Raw genomic sequence first — 23160 nt, 5'->3', positions numbered from 1 at the left:
GTAGTAGTAGTAGTAGTAGTAGTAGTAGTAGTAGTAGTAGTAGTAGTAGTAGTAGTAGTAGTAGTAGTAGTAGTAGTAGTAGTAGTAGTAGTAGTGGTGGTGATGGTGGGGGTGATGAGGATGATGGAGATGGTAGCTGAGACGGAAGATTGAGAAGCAAAAGATGCAGTCCTCTTACTGTGGGCACATCACCTGATACCCTGCCTTTTGTGGCCTCTACCTCCAGTCTCATATTCTTTGTTATTTCTTTTTTCTTTTCTTTTCTTTCTTTTTTTTTCTTTTTTCTCTTCATTCTTTAGCTCTTAGGTTACGGTTATATCTATCCCTTCAAGTGCCTTGATTGGATTTACGCCCGGCTCTTTACTATGTAGATCTATAACGGACCACTTAAGTTCAACTGCCAGTTCTTCCGACGGTTTGCCAGCCATGGTGCTGCCGATGAAGTCAACTCAATTTAATTCATATTCTTATATCCGATCGAGCCGGCTTAGTTAGATGCTAGCTATGTAGGTGCTTCACTGTTTGAAGCAAAGAATACGGCTCTGAACGCCTTTAAATCCTTTAAACTTGCAGTAAACACTCGTAGAGACACGTAGAACACAAAAAGCATAGCTTGTCGCGACGTAGGAAAGTTGTCTCTGTAGCTGGATATGATTAATTAATGAAAGTAAAGGCGTGGCTAGACTAAGCAGATGTAAGTGAGTGTATGCAGCCTGCTAGCTGCCTGTGAGAGTATTAAATTTCTTGTTCTTTGTCTATTATTATGCTCCTAACATGCCCAGTTTTTTGCTCATGAAGTCTTGGTCTCTGAAAATAAATAGCCTTGATGTTCGCGTTGTCATCAGTCAACAGTTTCTCATCGGGCTCGATCTCTGTCTTGTACTCTTTGTCGTGAGCAGCAAGTTGGTCGACCAACTCCTTCCGTGAGGAAGTCCACTCTTCTTTTTTCTTGTTATATTCTTCGCGGTATTCGTCCTCCAGCAACTGCAATCTGTGAAGTTCATCACGCAGTTCTTTTTTCCGTAGCTTCTGAGCTGGTGTAAGGAGTCTCGTTACCGGCAGCATGCCGGCAGGCACAACAACACCTGCATCATCTAGTGCATTTATGATCTATAAACTTAGTTAGTATCACTGATCGCAGACTCAGTGACGTTTGTTAGAAGAGAGATTGCTGGATTAAGGTCACTGACCTTATCCTGCTTCCTCTTGAAGTAGTCATTGATGCTGGATTGGTTCTTAACCCTCTTTGGCATTTTGGGCTTTGCGAGAGGAGTGCATTTTGAAAGTTGAGTTGTCAGACTTACCCACTTAACAAAGTTAAAAGAACTATCGCGGTTGCGATCTGTAATTATTATCTGTGTACAGTTAAGACGTCAGAAGGGAAGTAAATTTGCACTAAAGAGATTTCCTAAGGGTTGAATGACTGGAACTTGGACTTCATATGGTACAGTACATGAAAAATGGCTAAAATATATGCATCACATACACAGAAACACCGGATAGTAGTTTTCGTACATTAAGTACTAGAAGGAACTTACCTTGAATCTCAAATCCTCGAAAGAGGCCTTTCCCTAATTAAATAATTAGGGGGATCAACCTAATAGGATCATCGAAATTTGAAAGAGTTTTTCTTGCTTAGTGCCATATTTGGCCACTGTAAATCGTAAGGCTATGTACTCTTCGATTTGTCAGTGAAAAAGTGTGCTTACTGCTCGATTTTATCAAGAATCTTTTTTCTAATTCCGTTTAACATTTCGTTTCCTTTCTAAGGGTATAGTCAGCCCAAAATGCTGGGCTTAACAGCATAAAGCAGGGCAAATCTATGTACTTATATGGCGTTAGCTAATGGTATGTCATTCATATTTAGGTTGTGCACGCATCACGTGTGCTCGATTGATGGACTCGAACAGCATTATGCCAAACAGAATAGGAAAAGGAGGGGGAAAAAGAACAAAGAAACCGATCAGACAATCACTCCCGCTAAGATTGGAGGTCGAAGAAGACAATTAAACTGCCTGCGTAAGACGCTTACCTGTTTGAATATTGCTATCTGCCAATATATAGTTGGTGCCCGTAGGCTCAGTCTTTAGACTAAGCCCTCAATCAATATTAGGGCAAGGCTCGCTATATGCTATTTATTGTATGTACATAAATTTTTGTGGATCTTGATTTTAATTTTCATTTGTTCTTCTTAGTTCTTGATTGAAAGAGACAAGATTGAAATATAGAAGAGGGCCAGAGATGAGAAGAAGAAAGAGATCGAAGTCAGAAATGAGAGAGATATTTATACCTGGAGGACGAGGGAAAAAGGATGCGATGGTTATAGCCAGCTAGTGAAGGATGACTATATAGATAAGGAATATTGATGTAGAATGTCTGAGCGGCTTCAATGAGAGCATGGCATTGTGAATAGTCTAGGGAAGCTGGGATCAGGGCTTAATGAATACGTCAGTCTCTTCTGTGAGATTGGTGAAGAAGGGAATGGAGCCAGCTTCGATTGAATATGAGCATTGAAGGTAAGGGAGGCAGAATGAACTGGTCAATGGATCCATGTATGCGAAAGGATTATTGAATGAAGCACGAATCTTTGCAGACGGGGATGCGATGGCCTCCTACAGCCGAGAGATATTGCGGTTATTGCTCTGATCGAGTGGTTTGATAGGGTTTAATAAGAGAGTCTCGGGAAACGGAACCTTCTCAGAATCCTTTTGATATAGATAATTGAATTAATCAATTCTTTACGCCTGCGTATGAAGGTCTCAACACTGGACCTCTATTGGGAAAGAGACCCAGTATTTGCTTCTTAAAAAAGCGAGAAGACGACCACACTATAGCTATCAATCAAAGGCCAACCCCAAGGGTCAGCGATAAACACATCCTCTGGTAAGCATCAAAGTAATTGGAGTCCTCCCATCATGATCTGGATTACGCTTTAAGTAATAGTGACTAACCATGCGGTAGGACAATAGCTATGGAAATTCGCTCTCTCTCTCTTGTTTGTCTTTTGTTTTACTTGATAAAGTCACACATACCTAAAAGGCACTTAAAAATCGCGAGAAAGTGTATATCTTAGTGTGGTAATTGCCCCAAGGACCATCATCGTTGTGAGATCCGTTCTGTCTGGGCATACTGCATCCGAAAGGTCAAAAACAAAAGCCCAGCTGAAAATACGCATTCTTTCCACCAAAGATGCACTAGCAAGCCCCCTTATCAGTTTGTAGGAATTGTGCCTATCAACACGAGGTCCCCAGGAAACATTAAACCAGACGCTGAGATGAACTTCTCACCCGGAGCCAGAATATTTTGAGTCGCAAAGAAGTTGAGCTCTTCCAAGGGAATACTAAATTTTGGAAGGGAAGCTTGAGGCGTGATCTCAGCACCAGGGTGGGCTGGCTCAGTCCACGTTTCCGGCTGATCACTACCGGTCAGACAAAGATCGAAATTAATACTGTAGTTTTTCACCCATGCAAATCTCCTCTTGCTCTGTGCAAATGTTAGAAACAGTAGGGTTATAGAAAGCTATTATAAAGGAATATACATACTCCTTCGACCTTAGCTAAAACCGTCAGGCCAGTTGGGATCTCATTGGCCCAGTATTGTGTACGGGCAGAGAAGTCCCAGTCCCATTTATATTTTGGTTCTGTATAAGGTGGCTCATCTGAAAGTGTAAGGCGCAGGGGATGCTCATTCCAGTCAATATCACACCGTTCGATATAGAAATGGATTGGAGGGATATAGTAGCTCTTCGCAGGCACGATAACTGATTTCGCGTACTTCACATCCATGACCGCACCAGGGGTCGAATCGCTTATAGATTTGGTCTTGTCGACCACATCTATGGCAGAGGACTGTTTTCCAACTTGATTCAAGAGAAACTTCCTGGAAAAAAGCTCGCGAGAGATGATAATACATGCTGTGTAGTCCTGGGGTATAGAACTAAAGTTGAAACCACTGTACCGACGTCCAAACTGGGTGTTTTGATCATTCCCTGGATAGGGACTCCCACCTTCGGTCTGAATGAAGATATTTAGCAGTCCTTTAGATGAGACTATCTTATACGACTTGGGACGGAGTAATTTGGACGTTGGATCAGTTTTGCTGTTGATTTTGGCCAGCCCATAGTCGATCATACCCACGTTGTCGATAGTCTTGAACCACCCTGTGATATTATTTCCGGCCTGGTTTAGCTGTTCCTCGACAGATGGATCTATTCCTGGGTGGGGCACAAAGTCCCATTGAGATTCCATGTTCTGAAAATGAAAGATCACACAATGATCGCTGTCACCCGTGTCTCCAAAGTGGATGATATTCTGGGCATTCTAGTCATGGTCCTGTCAGTCCAGCTACTCTATATAGGCGGAAAACGGGTAAGGGCTTACCTCAACATCCCCATTGGTGATATTGAACGATGTAAGTGGCACTTTCAATACTAAATCAGCCCAACCCTCAGGGATTTCCGTCGTTGATTCCTGTGGTTCTCCACCAGGGATCGTGGCTGTTGCTATCATTTCTCCGGCGAATCCCATCGTGAGTTTGACTTTTGGTCCTCCATCGTTCATAGAATCGAAGCTCAGCCGGGGTGAGGTCAAGCTCAGATTAAAGGTATGCTCGATCGTAATATTTCCTATAGTCTCCTTGGCGCCGGGGAATGTGCGGTTGTAGAAGAATTTCTTCTCACCCCAGATTTTGTCAAGTAGATTGTTTAGCTCATTTTCAGAGTAAGACACGAGAATATCCCAGTCGTCAGTGGTTTCCTTACCACTAAGTGCTTGGTAGTAGTCTGCTTTGGACTTTTGGGGGAGAGCCATTATGACGCTTCCAAAGATATGGATAATGTGGCGACGATGGCAACCCCAAAGCCGTGTCTGAATGTTTAAAGAGTGTGTTTGAGTGAGGAGCAACGAGAATGCTCTAATATAGGTTGAAATTAGGGGAGCAAATGACCGTACATTAGTGATACGGTCGCAAGGTACATTGACCAGTGACTTTCAATCCCAAGCTGAGCATAAGCCACCATGTCTCCTGTTATTTAGCAAATCATGGGGTACTAAGTCCAATGACTATTGGCTATGTTGCAACCATTCTGCAGCAATACTCACATAATATGAATGCACAATAATCCCGCAACCCCACAGCTAGGCTCGCCAAGTGCTCTGGAATGCAGTTTTTACGAAAACAACACAGAGATAAAGAAAGGGGGGAAGGTGAAAAATCAAACAGCTGGCTTAGCTGCCTGATCCCTTTCAACAATATGAGGGGGTACGTGAGTCCATATGTCCAGTGATTATTGGCTGTAAATGTTCGCATGCTACAACAATCACATTCCGTTATGCACAATAATCCCGCAGTCCCACTATTCAGCGCATAGATGCAATGCGCTGGAGATTTTGGCAACGTGAAACATGTATCCAAGGAGCAATTAAAACCTACGACTTTTCGGGCTGCCCAACACTGTGTCACAGGAAGAGGGGTACATGACGCACGATGATGCTTTTGATGTTGGGTGCATAACGCGCTGAGAGCTGAGAAGTAATCCCTTGCCTCCTCGTGAGAGTAACAACACGGAGACGCCGATATGGCAATTGCGGGAGGACTAACAGATTTATTAGTTACGTACTGGGAGATAGAATATAGCGTACGGCATCTTTCAGAAAGCAATCAAAATAACACATTGTTTCGTTACTTTTTGCACTTCAAGTGAACAAAAATGCCTGCAGATCCCCTCCCAGACCCCGATACAGTCCAATACCCTTTAGTTGATTCTCAACTTCTCTTATCTGTTTCAGAGGATTCTCATAGTCCCGAGACGAGTATCAAAACTCCATATGCTTTCTACGTGGAGCAGTTCAGTCTCTCCGGTGACCTGAAGACTGAGAACGAAGACGACCCGCCAAGAAATCGTTTCTGTATCTTCACCAGTGAGCTGTCTGGCGCAGAAGTAATACCAAGTGCCTGTAACGTAGACATTTCTGGGAAGGCAGGCGATGAGGATCACCCAGACGGCTACGATGGAGGGGATCTTCAGATCTACGCGGAGCACATTGATCCTCCTGCTGTAGAGAAGCTTTTACTCTACAGTAAGTGGTAGTTACCCTTGAATTTCTTGAATAAGTACAGCAAAGTAGCTAACATATGATGTACAGGTGATGGGGGTGCCGGGCTCAACCGGGGTCCGGTGACTGACCAGGAGGTTGGCCCTGCTGGTGGAAACGGGGGGAATGGAGGGAAGATCACCGTCATCGTGAGCAGCATATTTCAAGAGGTTTTCGAGGTCTCCGTTCAACTATACGAGAAGCTGCAGGACAAGAAACTAGTTTGGCCCCGAGATCTGCAGAGCGATGCGGCCCTCCTTGTATCGCTCGTCAATCAGAAGGAGATCGAACAGGCAGTGAAACTTCCTGATTCAGTGAAGACAAAGGAATCCATGCTCAAAACCTCAAGGGATATGATGCAGACTGATATTTTCAAACTATTCATCAACCTGCAAGCGGCCCGCGACAATCAGACGGGTAACATTCAGCAACATATGTCTGTGCATGGTGGCTCATACGGCACCGGAGGCATGGGGACGAAATCGCGTGGGCCGTCTGGCGCCCCTGGGAAGGTCGAAGTACTCCCAAGGGTGTATCGTCTGGATGAAAAAGACAAAGTTCTCAATGGTGATGTGTGTTTTGCACATCCTACACAATGCCGAATGCTACTTGACATGGGAAACCTTCTCTGGTTTTGTGGGTCGGAAGAGGACAAGGCTAGAGCCTCTATTATTTTTAATCGGCTTGCAAGAAGACTAGCATTCTTGGGCGTGTCCGAGGAGGAAGCAAACATCTCTCAAACAAAGCTTGCACAGGCATACAGAGATGCCGAGCCTTCTCTGTATATACTCAGCAATGGAGAAACCACGCAAGAGCCTATATCTTTCAATCTCCTCCGTGGAATCAAGAATGAAGCCGAAGCCAACCAGATCAGTCTGCTATCTGGAAACAACACCTATGGTGAAAGCCAGGAAGACGTTCCTAGAGGCTCATTCAAGTTCTACGAAGGCGCAACCCGCCCCATGATAGAAACGCTGGAGAAAGCCGAGAATACTTACCTCACCTTTCTACGAGGGGAGATGGATGCCCAGCAAAAGAAGGAGGCCATTCGGGACCGACAGAGAGATTGCACATTCCGCAAAAGCCTAGTCGACGATCAAATCAAGGAAGAGAGAAACGACCTCACTGATAATTTTGACAGAATACAGGTTTCTAACCAGTCTATCAAACCGGCAAAGGAAAGTCTCTTGAGAGAGTTTAAGATGGTGGAAGATAAAATCAATCTTCCTACCAGTGTCTCGTTTGAGGACCTGATGTCTGCTCTTTCCCAGATCATCTCTGTGAACGGATCTGCACCCATGGTCATTCTCCAAGGGGCAAATCTTGCAAATAAATCGCTAACGAAGCTCGAGTCAGACAGTGGCGTCAAGGTTGACCGAAGCCATCTGTTGAGGGAAGTCAAGGACATGAGTGGAACTATCGACGGACTTGGCGAAGGGTTCAAGATTCTTAAGGATGGTGGTGTCGACTTTGATGATCCAGGGGCAACCAAGCTATGTGTCATTGCAGCAGAGATGGAAGAGCTTCTGGGTGAATTCCACAACGTTCTTGGGGATGATACGGTAAATGAAGTCAAGAAAAGATTTGACGATTACATTGGTGAGTCTGAATTATCCGTTGATGGAACCATTCTGATTAGTCTTCTTAGAAATTGTTCAACAACGCAATTCAGCGGTAATGGGATATACAAAAGCCGTGACCTTGCTGATCAAATGCCAAACCGAACTCGACTCGCTCACCGCTGAGCAGAGCGACATCAGTCGCAAGCAGTATGACGAATTAGGTGCGGATCATCCAACAATGACAGCATTTATGAAGAAGTTATACACCGACAGTATACATACAACCCAAAACTGGCTGCACAAGATGCAATTGGCATATCAGTTCATTGCCCTCGACAAGGAAAACTACATCGGTAAGGCAATGGAGGGCTTTAAATTTTCTCAATTCAATGCCTCAACACTGGAAAATGTGTACAGCAAACTGTCCACTCAATACAGTTTGTATAAGGAAACTATGGGACAAAATCCCCAGACGTACAAGGAGCTGCCCTACAATATCCCCGATCGCTATGTCCAGTCTATCAAAATGGGAGGAAGAGATGGTGTTGCTCGTACAATTCCAATCCCAGTTCTTCCACCCATAGGGACTCCCAACCCTTTTGATGGTATGATCGACATTCGTCTACTCAAGGTCCGTGTGTTTCTGTTAGGTGCAAAGACCCACAAGGGGTATCTCGATATCACAATCAAACACCAGGGAACGGAGACAATCTTGAACAGGGATCACATTAAATTCGAATTCCAGCATGCCCCTCTGTTTGTCAGGTTCAAGTATAACATGAAGAATCCTCATTATCCGGACCACGATACTGTAGATGGGGATATCGGCTCGGCAACTGACGAGACGTATTCCAAGGTTGGTCCGTTCACCAACTGGACCATCCAAATTCTACCAGAACATAATCCGGGGCTGGATCTTTCGGAAGTCACTGCTGCTAGGTTTGAGTTTTGCTTCAATTTCTATGCAACAGCTTAGGTACAACTCCGCACCACAGATATTGTATCTAGTAGTACGATCATAAAAATGTGCATTTCAGATCCGGTCCACATGATATGAAGATCTATTTCATACCACAAAGAGCGGATTAGCACAAAAGCCTTGTTTGATAGTATTTCCCGTATCACCTGTCGGTGTGGAAAGCGGTTGAGGGCTATATAAAGAAACTACCTAACTGGAAATGTTATCCCGGTCCTGCTGAAATCGAGGAGCGTCTCTTCCAGCTGTTGAATTTCCAAACCCTGGATGTGTGCTGTCTGATTCCCAGCATCGACATTGTCCTTTCACATGAAGTTCGCTGTATCACCTTTGCCTATGTAGAGAAGGTTATTATCGGCAGCTCAACATATGGCTGACTATCTCTGGATATCAAGCTCGACGGGATCAACAACTTCCTGGTAAAAGGCTGGTAAGATATCGAAGTGAACAGCAATACTAGCGCGAACGTATTAGATACCATAGGGACGAGTATAGTCACCTGACAGCTGTCCTTTATGTACAATACCCCGTCACTACCTCATTTCAACATTTCCGCTGCCATCTCACGGAGTTGTGAACATGGATTCTCTACCCCTGGAGCTAAAGCATTCAATCGCTGGAATAGTAAGAACACTGCGATTAGCATTCGAAACCAACTAATTCGGAACCTAGGTTCGCGATGTGTCGTGGGAAACCCTGCGGGCTTTATCACAGGTTGACCGCCAGTGGAACCAGATTACGGCACCGAGTCTCTATAAAGATCTTACTCTCCGCCTGAAGCCGGACGAACCACCTCACCGTGTGCTTCAGTTGCTAGACGCCACTCTTGTCTTGCCGCATATTAGATATCTCACCCTCGTGGATCCCACCTCCTCGAACTTAGGTAAAACCGACGTAGGGAAGTATCTCAATGAGACGCTTCCCGAGAATATCGATGTCCCTCCCATACTGCGCGGATACAAGGGGGATTGGGGCCCGGTTATCTCCCTCCTCCAACGGTTGGTGTGTTTGGAGCGGCTTCACCTTTTACTGCGCCCATCATACCCGCCGGCCATGCTAGATACCTTAGCAGAGACTCATCCAAACTGTCACGTGTCGGTGTCCTTCGCCAGCCCCGATACCTACCGAGCGGATATCACGCAAAATAAATGGATCCACTCTACCGTGGTGAAGGCCGCTTGGATCGTTTACTATGAGCATTCCAATGGCCAATTTTACACCCAGCACCCCGATCGCCTTCTGCGGAATATTCTCCGTCAAGCGCCGGGGATCAAGCGTCTGACGTTGCAGATCAGCGCCACGCCGGGACCCAGCTCCTGTCACCGGTACACCAAGTGGCTGCAGACCCAGCCGTCGGAGGACGAGGTCAATATCCATCCACGCGCGCAACTGGAAATGCTTTCATTCCCATTGATAAGCAAGATGACCGCGCAGAACCTACAGGCCTGGTCCCGGGTTACCGATCTAAGATATCTCACCGCGTGGACCGTCGGTGCCATCGAGGACATCACCCTCTTAACAACCATCGCCCAACTGCAGCCCTTCCGGGCCCTAAAGCGACTATCCCTCGCCCTGAACCCCCCAGAAACCTCTCCTACCTGGCTCTCAACAGTTAAAGCCATGTTCAACGCCCTCCCGCCCTTAACCTATCTCTGCCTGCTGGGGTCCTACCACCCAGAATGGCTCCCCACCGCTATCCTGGATCGCCACGGCCTAACGCTAACCGAGCTGCAGCTGCACAGGCCCCGACCCCGGTTCCAGAACTACGAGCCCTACCGACTCGTGCGGAAGGGGCAAATTGCTCCGATCTTCCCTGCGGACGTGATCGCCAACATGGCGGCCCACTGCCCTGTCCTACAGACGCTGCGAATCACCGTGCAACGGTACCGGGGCCACCCAACCGAGACGGCCGCTTACGATGCTCTGGGCCGTTTCCCAGCACTCCACACACTGGACCTTCACCTCAACTGCCTACCCGTCATGATCTCAGGCTATGAGACCCCATTTCCCCCACGGGAGCTCACTGCGTACGAGCGCCAGACGATCCCAGCCTGGCACGGCAGCCTTCCCAAGTGGACGGTTCGGGACACCGCGATCAACAGTGCGTTCGACGAAGCGCTAGCTACAGCGATCTTTATGCGCATTCGGGGCCAAAAAACGGGGAGATCCCTCCGAGTGCTCCGACTGCACCCTCTCTCAGGCCAGGTTGGGCAGTATCAGGGATTCCCGGGCATCACGGGCCATGAGCTGCTCGGAGGCGGCGATTACCACCGGGAGATGGGTGGCGCGTGGCAGGTCGAGTGGGATGGGGCTAACGGGATGCGGGTGGAAAACCGGTTCAAGCCGAAACGCAAACGGGGCGAGACGATGCGGAGTATGGATTTGGAGATCTTCGAGTCCATTTGGCCGTCGGATCGAGAAGAAAAGACCTGGCCTATGAAATGGCGTAGCTGGCCGTTGCAGTGAGGGTTACTGAGTTGCCACCAGAGCATCGCCGTGTTGCATCGTTTGAGGTTCGTATGAAGAAATAACGCCTATTAGCTAGAATGATTGTCTTGATTATATATCTCGCAAAATACAGTCTACCTCTCTAGTTGGTATGCTCCAGGCCTAAAACAACACATTCTTCCATATACGGCAATCCCGAGTAGAATGGCACGGGATACTGCAGATTAGCCACGTTCTTGCTTCCACTTCCCTCCGTGAACTCATCCCACTTCCAGCTCTCCATCAACTTCAGGCTGCTGAAGTACCCCCTTGCACGAAGATACCCCTCGTCAACATTCGGATCGCCGCGTCTGGCAAAGGCTGCCCACATATCCTGCACCATATTTGTGTAATAGATATCCTCCGGCGCACGGACCGGCAGATCAAATAGATAGTATGTCCCGAACACCTCATACAGATCTCCAGAGTGGCATTTGTAGTAAGGTGTGTCGGGTTTGCCGACGGGGTACGTGCACAGATCGTACCAGTCATAGTAGTTTAGGCCGTAGGCGCGCTGGTGCAGGTACACGTAGAGACTGTTGTATGCATGGGATGCTGCACCGACGGAGGCAAATTCTTTGGAGTAGCAGGTCATGCCGGCGGGTGAGTCAACGTGGATGGTTGCGTTGTAGGGAGTGGAGTAGTTTCTCCAGAGGTCAGAGGAGAGCACGGCGTCCTCTTCAGACTTTGTGATGGAGCCGCTGCTGACGAGGGTTTGGAGGGTGGTGGTGAAATTTGTTGCGTTGGGGGAGATGGTGGTTTGGAGGATGGATTGCGCCTCCTCAGGCATGAAGCCGGTAATGAAGTTGACTTTGTTGATCACGCCTTTAGCGATCTGGGTGAGTGGGTAGTCGAAGATGTAGCGGTTGTCGATGACGGTATCCCAGGTTACGTAGGAGCTGATGTTGAGGAGGGTTTCAGCCGAGAGGGCTTGCAGGCACTTGAGGCGCTGGGTTCCCGTAGTGTTATTGCAAAGGGGCTGAATGTAAGGGAGAATAGCGGCAGCTGAAGCGTTGGACGTCTCGACGTGGCCGGCGATGGACTGAGCGATGGCGTTTTGGAAAAGGCCGTTGGCCTTGGGTGTAGTGAGGAGATCAATGACGGACGAAGCACCAGCGGATTGACCGAAGATAGTCACGTTGTTGGGGTCTCCGCCAAAGGCTCGGATGTATTTCTGGACCCATTTGAGCGCCTCAATCTTGTCAGTGAGTTGAGCGTTCCCGGGAATGGTAGAGTCATCGAGGCTCAGGTAGCCGAAGATGTTGACCCGGTAGTTTATGGTGACTAGAACGACGTCGTTGCGGCTAACGAAACTGTCGCCGTCGAAGGTGGAGTCGGCACCGGTTCCTGAAGTCTCGCCACCTCCGTGGATCCAGAGCATGACTGGTCTGTAGGAATTCGTTTCATTTTTGGCCGATGGAAGAGAAGGGGTGTAGACGTTCAAATGCAAGCAGTCCTCGCTATTTCCCCAGGGGTTGAGGCCGTAGCTGTTTCCGTCATACCAGCCAGATTGGATACATGCAGGGCCGTATCTAGTGGCGTTGACGTAAGAGCTCTCAGCCCATTCTTGGGCATATTTGAAGCGAAGTTCTCCCACGGGGGGCTGGGCGAAGGGGATTCCCATGAAGCGGAATGCCATGTGGTCGCGCAGACCCTCGAAAGTGACGCCATTGGTGCTAGCATTGGCTCTTGGGAAGTGTGAATAATCGGTATCCACTTGCTTGACGAACTCGGCGGAATTGGAGCATAGGAAGGGAAGACCAGCAGGCGAGGAGGTATTGGCTAGTTCGCCATTCCAAGATGTCGGACGGTCTGAGCTGCAAGAAGACCAGAAGAGCTGGTCTGAGCCAATGTTCTTCAAATAATGTTGGTATGTGAATGAATAATGGAAATCGGGATAGTCTTTGCAGCTAAGAAGTGATTCATTGTACTGCGCACAGGTTTCCTGCGCATCTTGGTAGGTCAAGGCATTGTTGACGAAGAGGGCGCTGGGCTTTTCAGCATGTGTTGTCCAGTTGCCGTCATTCTGGAAGAGTACCGTGAGACTGGCATCTGCTGGTACACAGCTATACAGCAAGCTCAGGGTGGCGATGAACGTACGGCCCCTCATTGTGCCAGTGAAGATGGGTTGCTACGCCGACAGAGACCATGGCTCCCCAGGTATTTATGCGAAACCAAAATTGCCAGTTTTGCGATCGTAGTGGAGGATAAAGTCTGTTCCGCACGCGGTCAAAACTGGAGGAGATGTGGGGAAGTTGAGGAGGAAATTAGGCTATTCGTATCTCCGCCATTCGGAGAAGCCATCCCGAATGCTGGAATCCCGGAGAGAAACCTCTTCACGGCATGGCCCCAATGCTTGACCGACACAGTCCCTGTGCAACTGCGGCTCCCATTACCTGTTAACTGCCGATCATGCCATCATAGTCTCTGTGAGTCTCTCCTGCCCGCTTTTCCAGGGCGTATTAGCTCCCCCAGTGAGCCGTAGCGTGTTGGACCTCCCACAGCTGCGTCATATTTCTCTGAAAGGATTCATCCAGAGACGGCATGGCGGGATCTGTTTTTTCCAGGTGACTTACAACCCCGATGATAGCTTGTAACAAGCCTCCTTAAGTATAGAGTACTGCCGATATCGGCATCCCGAGGGAAATCTGTCACGAATAAAGTTGCTTGCAGGTTGCACATAAATCTATCCAAATGGGGAAATGCAGGAATGTGGGGTGCCACGTGACGTGCGGGGGGACCGACAGCCGAGGCATCTCCGCCATCTCCGCGTCTCTCCTCTCCATATCTCTTCTAAGGATATTGCTTCGTATCTCCTTGTCTTTACCTAAAACATCGTTCTGATAATAAGGCAACTCTCGATATAAACCGCAAATGCAGATGCCAGCCTCTGCGGTGATTTCGAAATTGCCTTAGATAGATAACCCTTGACTCCTTTGTTTGGCCTCTATACGACCCACAGCCCAATATGCCAGTCGCATCACTCTACCTGCTTGCACTCAATACCGACACAAGCACCTTCCTCAACTCTCTCCGCTCCTCTCGTACCGTGATAGTAAGCTCTAGACCGCGACATGCCGTGATTCGTCCCACGGTCCTCGACCAGGACATTCTAACCAAGACGCCTTGGGATCTTCTCGTTCTCATCCAACCGCCTTCGGATTCACCTCCGATCCCCTCTACTCTTCAATCTCAAATCAAGACCCAGTACCATGTAACAGTGGGAATACCTTCCAAACTACTCGCCACCTACGCCTCACGAGACGAGTCCCTTAAGCGCACTGCTTCATCCGTCCCATTGACTGGATCCTTAGACCAGGCACGCAGCAAACCGACCTCCCAGAGCCTGGAGCTCTCACCCGAGCTCCTTAAATTCATGGATCAGCTTACACCTCAGCATTCGGGGCCTGTAACGATGCTCAATTTACTACACTTCAACCACCCAAATGGGAAGAAGAGCTACTACCAGTATGGGCAGTCTTTCATTCCTGTGGCCGGAAAGAGAGGCGGAGATGCAAAGATAGTGGGTAACGTGGTAAAGCCAAAGTCTGGAAACACGAGTGCCGTGGACTCAAGAGGAGACTGGGAGAGAAAGGAGGAGGATTGGTGGAATGAGATATCCATCGTGCATTATCCTTCTATCCGCCACTTTTGTGATATGCTTGCTGGAGAGGACTACCAGGAGATCAATGAAAAGTATAGATTGTCGGTAAGTTCAGTTGTCTGCTGGAAAGGGAGCTACAGGTGCTGATGTATTACAGGCTTTGAAGGACACCTTCTTACTTTGCACAACTGAGTTTGACGTGGAAGGAGCATCTCCAAAACTCTAATCTTTGGCATATATGATATTTTGCTATATTTGCCTACATGGTCTCCAACCACCAACGCGCGCCTTGAGATATCGTTGGATCATATACAAACACTTGAAACTGTGCCTTCCCGCTGTATTGAGATATGATGATAATATTGATGTAGTATTCAATGAGAACGCTTTTGCGTCCACATGCATGTAGACAGACCCCAAGACCAGAAAACCAGTATAAATAGTCCAATGGGAGAGATAATACCCTCACCTCAGTCACGATTGAGACTCACCATGCACATCTTCGCCCGTCACAGGATGTCCTCGGGTCGAGATCAATGTATGAAGTTTTGGAAGACTGATGTGGACATTCCCTTCCTCAAGGCCTAATTCGAGGAAGAGAGCGGTATAATGACCCTCAGGCTGTGGTGTGAGCATTCCCTAAGGTCCTCAAAAGTTCAATATAGTTCTGATGACTAGTATCTTTTGTACAGTATCTTCCTTTGCAGAAATTCCGCTTTCACTTCTTTCCTTTTCTGCCTTCCTATCATCGGCAGAGTGTTTGCTCAGAGAATAATATGGCTCTTTGCCCCTAAAGGCTAGCCAAGAAGGCTCTCTAGCCCTGTTATAAATGCCTTCCTTCTTTGTGCTGAAGCGAAGATCTTGGCGTCAAAGACACCAGCAGTCCAGAAGCTGGAGCTCATGGTTATAAGATGTGACGATATATTAACCGGCGCTTGAGATCCTTGATAGCCAGGAGTTCCTCACAACGTGTACCGACACGTTGCAGATACGTTACAGTCGTTCCAGGGCACAGTGGAGTGCTTGAATCTCTGCCGTCCGCGCAGCGCAAGCACAACTTATGTGTCATAAACAAGAATTCAATACATTGGCGTCAATGCTTTCTGGAAGCCCTGTGGTGCCGCAATCATCTGGAGCACTGGGCGATGACTTGGATACTACATTCTCATTTCAGAAAGCTATGTTGTTCCACCAGCTTCAGTTGATGGGGTTCTGCAAGAAAAGCGATAGTTCTGGGCCAATATAGCCTTGCATGAGCAATAAGAAGACCATATCGGTTGTATTACGAAGGTCCTTTGCGTTTCTGAGGTCTCTGAGCAGCAAACAAGTGGGATTGTGAGCTTTTTGAGGGTATAAACAGTTCCAGATGGTACTTTATTCGCGAGAAGTGATATCGCCAATTCTGTTAGTCTGGTTTGTTTGAAGTCATCCTGTGCTGACGAGATATTCGAGACACAGGAATCGGGCTCATAACCTGTTGAGTGGATTTTAAGTTTCTTGAAGAATTATCCTTCATGAAAAGTATTGAAAAAGGGTCTGCGCTGTGTTCCGAAGATTTCCCACCTAGCTGAGGCAGAACAGATAGTCAAAATTCTTCCGGTCTCATAACCTATTGAAGGAAACGATGCATTGGTGCTTTGTTTTTCTCGTTCGCTTCCAATTGTACCATATTTGGAGGGGGTTTCACTTTGTATTGAAGAAAATTACCCAATTTGTGTATGTAGTTTCCAAGTCTTGCGTTTTGTTCCTTTATTGCGTGGAGTTACGAGGCGGCGCACTTCTGCGCGTCGACGGCCACCGAGGGTTCAAACCCCGCGCCTCCTGTTCGTTGAAGTCCGGTACCTCGTTGAAGCTTCAAGCGCACCGGTAGAGCCACAACGACCACAGGGCTTCTCCAAACAGTAGTCACCACCGTTCTCGATTTGCCTCCTGGGAGAAGAACCGAGAATCGGCCCACGTGAACCCCTTCACGAGCAGGTCCGTCCACATCGTGGGGAGGCTCAACGGCCGATCTGTGATCTGTCACCATATGCGGCGGATAACGTCCCATACGGCCTTTGCGATCGGGCAGTGCCAGAATAGATGTTCCGCAACTTGCAGTGTCTGACACCTTGGGCAGTCATGGGGTTCCATCCATGGCTCCCCTGTTTTCACCTTGTTCAGCAAAAGCTTCCAGTAGAGGTCGGTCAGCTTTGGGTAGTCGATTTTGCGGTGATATAGGCCTTTCCACAGGCGCTCCGGGGATACGTCCGTTAGGTCTGTCCTTTCCCGTCGACACCTTTGCTTAAAGCTTTTCTTAAAGGGGTCTAATAGATCTTGTGGTACGAATACATCCTGCAGGAGCAGGCCGTACAGTCCTCGGCAGGTGGTGTTCTGGCTTGTGTTTACTCTGTGCCACCTCCTGGTGGTACCAGAAATCTATATTGCTGGCCTCATCCGTCGTCATCGGGGGGAGCTTTCTGTTTCGGCCCAAGTCTTGATACGTCTCTCTAGCCTGCCCTTCAAAGATCCTCGATTAATCAGCGTTGCTGCTTTTTCCCCATGAGACCATTGGACATAGATACGGCCGTGATTCTCCCGTTCTCGTTCACCCTGTTTAACTCAATGTCTGCTCAATCAGACGTAGATGTTAATGGAATGCTTTCCTTCTCACTTTCTTCCCCAGGGTAGCTTCGTCTCGCGGTTATTAAGGACTTCTGCAACATACGGTCTTCGACGGATCACGGAAAACCAGGAGAATGTGTACTGTCAGTCATGTTTTGGACAGCAACGTTGAGGATTGTCTTGGGTAGAGCATCACCAAAGTTTATCGCCTGGAATTTCTTCCAGCAGAAAGACGAGGACAGCGTTCGGGAGAGTAATGAAAGATCGCTTCGTGTGTGGGCGAGATAGGCATGATCTAGCATATGTCGATATTACAGTACTTTGTAGCTGTGGCATGTAACGATTTTCTCTTTTGTTGCCTCTGGTTTGGGGGGGGGGGGTAGCAGTCACAGACTGTTGTTCTCTCTGGTTGTTTGAGACCTCAACCATGCTGTGCTGCAGGGAAGGGTCCAAGGGGCTCCAAGCATCTTGCCAGAGATTCATTCTGAGTGTTCATATAATAAAAGAGTTATTGAATAATTCGGAATAGTTGATTAGGCTTCACAAGGATGATAAAGGCTCCAGTTAAGGGTTTGAAGGTAGAATTGGAAAGGAAGGAAAAGAAAGGAAAAGGCGAAGATAATGAATAAGAAGCTCTCTGCGGCACAGCATCGTCGGTAATATGACTGTATTTGTTCATCTTGGACAATTCTGACTATAGTCACGTCTTGTATAATGCTATAATGGCACGATCCTGTGTTGGCCATTCAGAAGCAGGACTCATAGTTTTGCGATGGCACAATGTGTGCCTCGAATTGCCGATTGACACTATAGTTGCCCTTCTATAGATATTCGAGCTCGTCTGACCAATATATAATGGAGGACTTGCGCTTGATACGCTCTGCGTGAACAAGACAAAACACTGGGTTGTGGAAGTAATGGATTAACCATACGAGATGCAAAAACTGTTCGATGCCCCAATCGTTGACGAGGCAAGATCAATATGTATATATTAGTTAGCAGTGAAGTAGCCACTGTAGGTTTGGCCATTTTTAATTGACTTTGGAGATTCAGAAGCAATGGCCATGTCGGAGAGCAACAGGAAATATTATCTCGAAAAATTGCCCATAGCTAGCAATTCTGCAGCCAATCCTCTGTCGTACATAAGGAGAGAACCAGGAAGCACCTCCACGTCCAATCCAGAGTGTGCACGAGGAGAAGATTCAGATTGGTGCCTCAAACATTGCCCCAGACAATTTTTTTCCATTGTGCGGGGTGTCTGAAGCGCATTTTTGCCGTCGCCATGCTTCTGCTCAAGAGACAAGCTGCATTCATCCCACGCCATGACACGATAGACAGCTGCCACATCTCTTCATACGTCTATCCAGTCTTTTACTGTTTTTTATACCTCGTGTCATGTTTTTAACTTTGTTAGAAAGGCGTGAGCTCTGCATTGCTTTCCACTTGAAGATTCCGCTGAAGCATTTGTGAGAACCAGCTCATCATAAGGGACGACCGAGCCAGCCGTAATAACAGCGTTAGCAACAACTCGTTGCTAACTGGCGCCCGAAGCTCCTTGGCCACGTCACAGAAGTAAGTCCCGGTGTGCATGCATTGAAGCAGGCGAGAGCGAGGTACCTGCCGTATTGAAGAGACGGACATTGAGCAAGGTTTCGTCAGAGGAACTGCAACGTTTATAAACGCTTAAATATAACAAGTCCGCTGCATGGCTTCGGAGTGCCCCAATGTCTTAAATCTCAATCGCATCTTGTTGAGTTTCGTTGCGCTCTTTTTGCGCCTTCCAACACTAGAATCCTGGGTCGGCTGCTCCCGTCCTCCACAACCAGATATAACAGAAGCAACATAGTCATGAACCGCTCAAAGAAGGTTGCAGTATTGACTGAAGAACTGACGTACGTCAAAAATAGCATGATTGAAGGCACACATCTCCTAGGAGGTCTTGTTTAACCGAAGAGCGTTTACGCTGAATGCAGTAGTCCGTAGTAGAGGGACTGCTCACAAGGTTGCCCAGCATGGGGGCTATTCAACACTGAATGTTAGATACGTTGATGTCATCCTCGCTATGTGGAGATGCCAGAACCGAGATGAAACTTGCATTCACTCCTCTTTCAGAGACTTACTCCGGGATAATTGCTTGAATATATCAAGGAAGAGCAGGGATCCAGAAGAGATCATGATAAAGACATAAAAATTGAGGTGGCTTTCGGCTATCGCGAACCAACCACGGCTCATCTGGTTATAGATCGGGTGCAATGTCACGAAAGCATCTCCTCTCCTTTGTGGAGAGTATTCTCAGCCCAGTGGCGTCTATCTTCCAGATGATACTGGAATGTCTGTGTGCAGAAGGCCAAGCTTCTGTACACGTAGGCATCACTGCACGGAACCAACCAATAATCATGGTTTGCGATAGCGCCCTTCTTGTGTCGGTCAGTAATTCTGACCCTTGGCATGTCAGCGTGCAGACTAGCTTTATGCCCAAATTTGGTTGTCTTACTTCAGACTCGGACCTAGCGACAATGAAGCTTCCTCGTTCAGTAATATCGAATAGATAACAGTCTAAACGTCGAAGACAAAGTCAGGTTCATTATGAAATGTCGGCTATTCGTCTCGGGACCCCACCGGACTTGATGGTGTAGTCTTCCGGACAATGCCCTGCCTATGTAGCCATTATCGTCACTGTTGGTGAACCAGTTGAGATCATCTGAGTAAGGTGTTCGAGAGTGATCCCATCCCACGAGAGAAATCCCGAATCAGGCCACAAATCTGTCGGCAAGCTTGAAAGAAAGATCGTACATGGCCGAAGAGAAGACACTGAGGCGAGTCTGGGAATGTCTGGGAATGTCAGGAGCATTTATATACATGTTCTAAGGCCACTAGAATGTCAATTCAGGCATGGGTGATTCACATGAGGAATAACAAGCCCCATAGCAGACAAAGAGTGACTGAAGTGCCTGCTACTGTGAATACTATGTATATCCTGGTAAAAATTGAGAACAATGGAGAACTTATAAAAATCTTTAGAGGCTTCACTTGTCCTGCATTACTCCGGCAAATGCCAGATCACTATCCTATCGGTTTTGATTAGCCATAGGAATCTGCCGTAGATCAGCACTGCTGTGGGGTCATTTCTAATACAGATTTTTTTTTTCCTAGAGCGGCAGGTGCCAATAAAGTAGCCTTTCGATTCTATCATATGAAAATTCGTGAATCCCTGCTATGGGATGGTCTTGCCGCTGTCAGCATAATAGTCTCTCTAGTCTAACTGGATTAGATATTAGATAAGTTATTATCAAAGCCTTACCAATGATTCATGAAGTATGATAGTCTAATAAGTACTAAGAACCAAGTTAAGCTGAGGTCTTATGGCGTGGAGCTACGACTAATGATAGTTTGAGGTGACACTCAATCAACTATCATCATCACTGCCGTAAGTACGGCCAACACCAATCGAGGTTTCAGAGTCCAGGAATAGAGCCACATTATCAGTGACGGTCTGTTTGGCATCGCCTTGACAGTTAGTATTCCTAATTCTGTTGCTTGATTAACTGGAGCAGGAACGAGCGCTGCCATACAGACATGCCAACAAAACCCCCAACATTAATGTAGCTTTGTAACATGAGATTATTGATGGACAGAAATTGAAGTCATGAAAATGCTTTGTTTTCCGTCATTCGACAGTGAAAGGCGCATCGGATGATTGAAGCAGAAATCCGTGAATACAAAGCCAGGATAGTGACATGTGTGTTCACATGAGTGATGATTGTTACAGCCATGTCAATCAGTATTCTTGCTCTTACAGCTAAGTCAAAATCTAGCAGAAAGAGCTATGGATGCTACTGATCCCTAAGACTTAATGCAATCTGGTCTTTGATAGTCCGACCCATCAAGATATCTACAGGAATATGCACGCTCAGAAGCTCAAGAAGAGTCGCTCATGCACAGAACCTTTCTATTTCGCTTCTCTAGGAATTGAATTTAATACTATATGAATCCCTCAGCTAGTGCAGAACAAAATATCTGGCAGAGAGAAAGGCAGCACACTTCAGCTGTGTCTATAAGAAACGGTAAACCTCGCGCCATCGCCAAACGGCTCGGGAAAACCCGCTGATTCTTGCCAGGCAGCAATTGTGAGAGAAATCAGGCTGAAATATAACTTATTACTCGAGTGGAACTGAAGATGGTCGCTTTCGGCCGTAGGGGTCGCGGATTTTCTTCCCCATCAAGAATTGCCGCTTTTCGATTGGAAGTGAATCGAGTTGCGAACGATCAAAGTCAATAATCAACGCCCGGCGTAGCTCGGGGTTCCACAACGTGTTCTGGGGCTTGATATTATGATGTATGACCCCAAGAGAGCGGATCTCCTTTTCAGATCTTTTGACTTCGCGTTTGAAGGACTTGTCCTCGCAATTCTCGATCTGCTCTCCTCCCCAAGCCATGAGGAGCATGTGGTTAATCTCGGCTTCATGCGAAAAGTAAGTCATTTTCAGATCAACTGTCCCAAGAACAACAGGGACTGCAGATCCCTGCGCTTGGTGAAGTATGCGGTAAATGTCTGCTTCATGAGAGACTTTTTCCTTCCAACGATCAGATGAGGCTCCTTTGCCAACCACAGTATACCCAAGTGTCGAAAATGTGATTTTAAAAAGTGGGCCGGTTGACGCACAGCCACCGATGGGCGTGCATCCATGGTCAACTTCTTTATTAAGCTGCTTCTCGATTTCTTGGACCAGCTTACCAGGAAGAATCTGGTGGTGGTCGCCATTTGCACCTAGCCGGTGCAGCGCCACGTTCGGACACTGTTTGTCCAGACTTCTCCCATACTGCAGACCAAGCAAACAACGCTGGGTACAAAATTGGGCTATATCTTTGTGGGAGACTTTTCCGCTACTTTTAGAGTCTTTTTGGACCCCCGATGGCTCAGCATTCTCGCTGACTCGACGCTTTTGTCTCCTGGGGCCTGTATTGGTATCTGCGTCTGGGGTTAGGTGGCGCCGCATACGAGTCGGAGTCGGCATCCTGCAGTCTTCTGTCGGCGACATAATAGAAAATTGGGATGGCTGGCACTTTGTCGAGGTGTCTGCGGAGGTGTCCTCGACGGTTGCGGTGTAAGGATTCCGCAAAGCAGCCGGACTTGCGTTCAACTCAGTTTGCGTGGCTCTGAAAGGTGTGGTATTGAAGCTTGCTGTCCAAATCGGCAGGTCCCTTTTTGCCGTATCTCGCCAATTCTGATCACGAAGTGTCGAGCTACAGCTCATTAGACACAGACCCAGGACACGCGCCACGGATGTTAATGGAGCCGTGAATCTTTTGTCATCTTGTGAAGTGATTTCCCTATTGGGCTCAAAGAGACGGTAGTACAGGGTACCCGGAGTGTCGTAGGGGACTCGCAACATGATCAATGCTAGCCCAGTGCTCACATAGGAATACTCAAGTCCCTTCGTGATCATAACATGATACGCTTGAACAATAGCAGAACCGGTTAGAAAAGCCGCATCGTACTCTATCTTCTTTTCCAGATCGTTGGGAATGGTTTTAGCATCCAGTATCTCCTTCCAGAATTCCATGGGACGCAGTCCCAAGCGGATATTTTCGACATGGAGTTTATGCGCTGGCTTGTACCAAACTGTCATTATCAGCTTGTTATTTTCACCATCGACTTGGTAGATGCAATATTGTTCTGGTCTCAGATGCTGGCAATTTGATAACTCCTCGTCCTTTCCGTCCGCTGTCCGGTCTTGCTGTTTGTCAGCTTCGACATCGTCAAGACAATTTGCATGACTGTCGAACCGAACTCCACTGCCCAAACGAAATTCAGCTCTTGCGGCCGGTATATTG

General features: G+C 47.4%; 7 protein-coding genes across 7 annotated transcripts; 3 read left to right on the top strand and 4 right to left on the bottom strand.

Moving 5' to 3' along the window:
* Window positions 1-735: 735 nt before the first annotated feature.
* On the bottom strand, window positions 736-1517 carry BO88DRAFT_414591 (uncharacterized protein; the record flags this gene model as incomplete). Its single annotated transcript, XM_025708172.1, has 4 exons — window positions 736-1110; window positions 1191-1259; window positions 1305-1342; window positions 1487-1517. The coding sequence occupies 4 exons, from the start codon at window positions 1515-1517 to the stop codon at window positions 736-738; spliced, it is 513 nt and encodes a 170-aa protein (XP_025563927.1).
* Window positions 1518-3210: 1693 nt separating this feature from the next.
* Window positions 3211-4808, bottom strand: BO88DRAFT_481750 (uncharacterized protein; the record flags this gene model as incomplete). Its single annotated transcript, XM_025712197.1, has 3 exons — window positions 3211-3483; window positions 3543-4319; window positions 4380-4808. 3 exons carry the CDS (start codon window positions 4806-4808, stop codon window positions 3211-3213), a joined length of 1479 nt encoding a protein of 492 aa, XP_025563926.1.
* Window positions 4809-5707: 899 nt separating this feature from the next.
* BO88DRAFT_481748 (uncharacterized protein) lies at window positions 5708-8630 on the top strand (the record flags this gene model as incomplete). The annotated part of the gene is made up of 3 exons (XM_025712196.1): window positions 5708-6077; window positions 6144-7691; window positions 7732-8630. The coding sequence occupies 3 exons, from the start codon at window positions 5708-5710 to the stop codon at window positions 8628-8630; spliced, it is 2817 nt and encodes a 938-aa protein (XP_025563925.1).
* Window positions 8631-9209: 579 nt separating this feature from the next.
* On the top strand, window positions 9210-11148 carry BO88DRAFT_481743 (uncharacterized protein; the record flags this gene model as incomplete). Its single annotated transcript, XM_025712195.1, has 2 exons — window positions 9210-9254; window positions 9303-11148. 2 exons carry the CDS (start codon window positions 9210-9212, stop codon window positions 11094-11096), a joined length of 1839 nt encoding a protein of 612 aa, XP_025563924.1. The 3' UTR covers window positions 11097-11148.
* Window positions 11149-11199: 51 nt separating this feature from the next.
* BO88DRAFT_404460 (carboxylesterase) lies at window positions 11200-13292 on the bottom strand. Its single transcript, XM_025706621.1, has one exon. It carries the CDS (start codon window positions 13225-13227, stop codon window positions 11221-11223), a length of 2007 nt encoding a protein of 668 aa, XP_025563923.1. The 5' UTR covers window positions 13228-13292; the 3' UTR covers window positions 11200-11220.
* A 629-nt stretch (window positions 13293-13921) lies between these two features.
* BO88DRAFT_387404 (uncharacterized protein) lies at window positions 13922-15108 on the top strand. The gene is made up of 2 exons (XM_025704815.1): window positions 13922-14826; window positions 14879-15108. Exons 1-2 carry the CDS (start codon window positions 14086-14088, stop codon window positions 14945-14947), a joined length of 810 nt encoding a protein of 269 aa, XP_025563922.1. The 5' UTR covers window positions 13922-14085; the 3' UTR covers window positions 14948-15108.
* Window positions 15109-21482: 6374 nt separating this feature from the next.
* BO88DRAFT_338574 (uncharacterized protein) lies at window positions 21483-22955 on the bottom strand (the record flags this gene model as incomplete). The annotated part of the gene is made up of 1 exon (XM_025702985.1): window positions 21483-22955. One exon carries the CDS (start codon window positions 22953-22955, stop codon window positions 21483-21485), a length of 1473 nt encoding a protein of 490 aa, XP_025563921.1.
* Window positions 22956-23160: the final 205 nt, after the last annotated feature.

This window comes from Aspergillus vadensis (assembly GCF_003184925.1).
Source record: "Aspergillus vadensis CBS 113365 unplaced genomic scaffold BO88scaffold_9, whole genome shotgun sequence".
In the NCBI taxonomy this organism is placed as follows: Eukaryota; Fungi; Ascomycota; class Eurotiomycetes; order Eurotiales; family Aspergillaceae; genus Aspergillus; species Aspergillus vadensis.
The sequence above is the reverse complement of the archived record's forward strand: the minus strand, read 5'-3'. Positions and strand labels throughout refer to the sequence as shown.

Bases quoted from the DNA above. Each gene is read 5' to 3' on its own strand.
- BO88DRAFT_404460 (XM_025706621.1), bottom strand. From the start codon at position 13,227: ATGAGGGGCCGTACGTTCATCGCCACCCTGAGCTTGCTGTATAGCTGT.
- BO88DRAFT_387404 (XM_025704815.1), top strand. From the start codon at position 14,086: ATGCCAGTCGCATCACTCTACCTGCTTGCACTCAATACCGACACAAGC. The intron at 14,827-14,878 runs GTAAGTTCAGTT...GATGTATTACAG, and splicing joins ATGAAAAGTATAGATTGTCG to GCTTTGAAGGACACCTTCTT.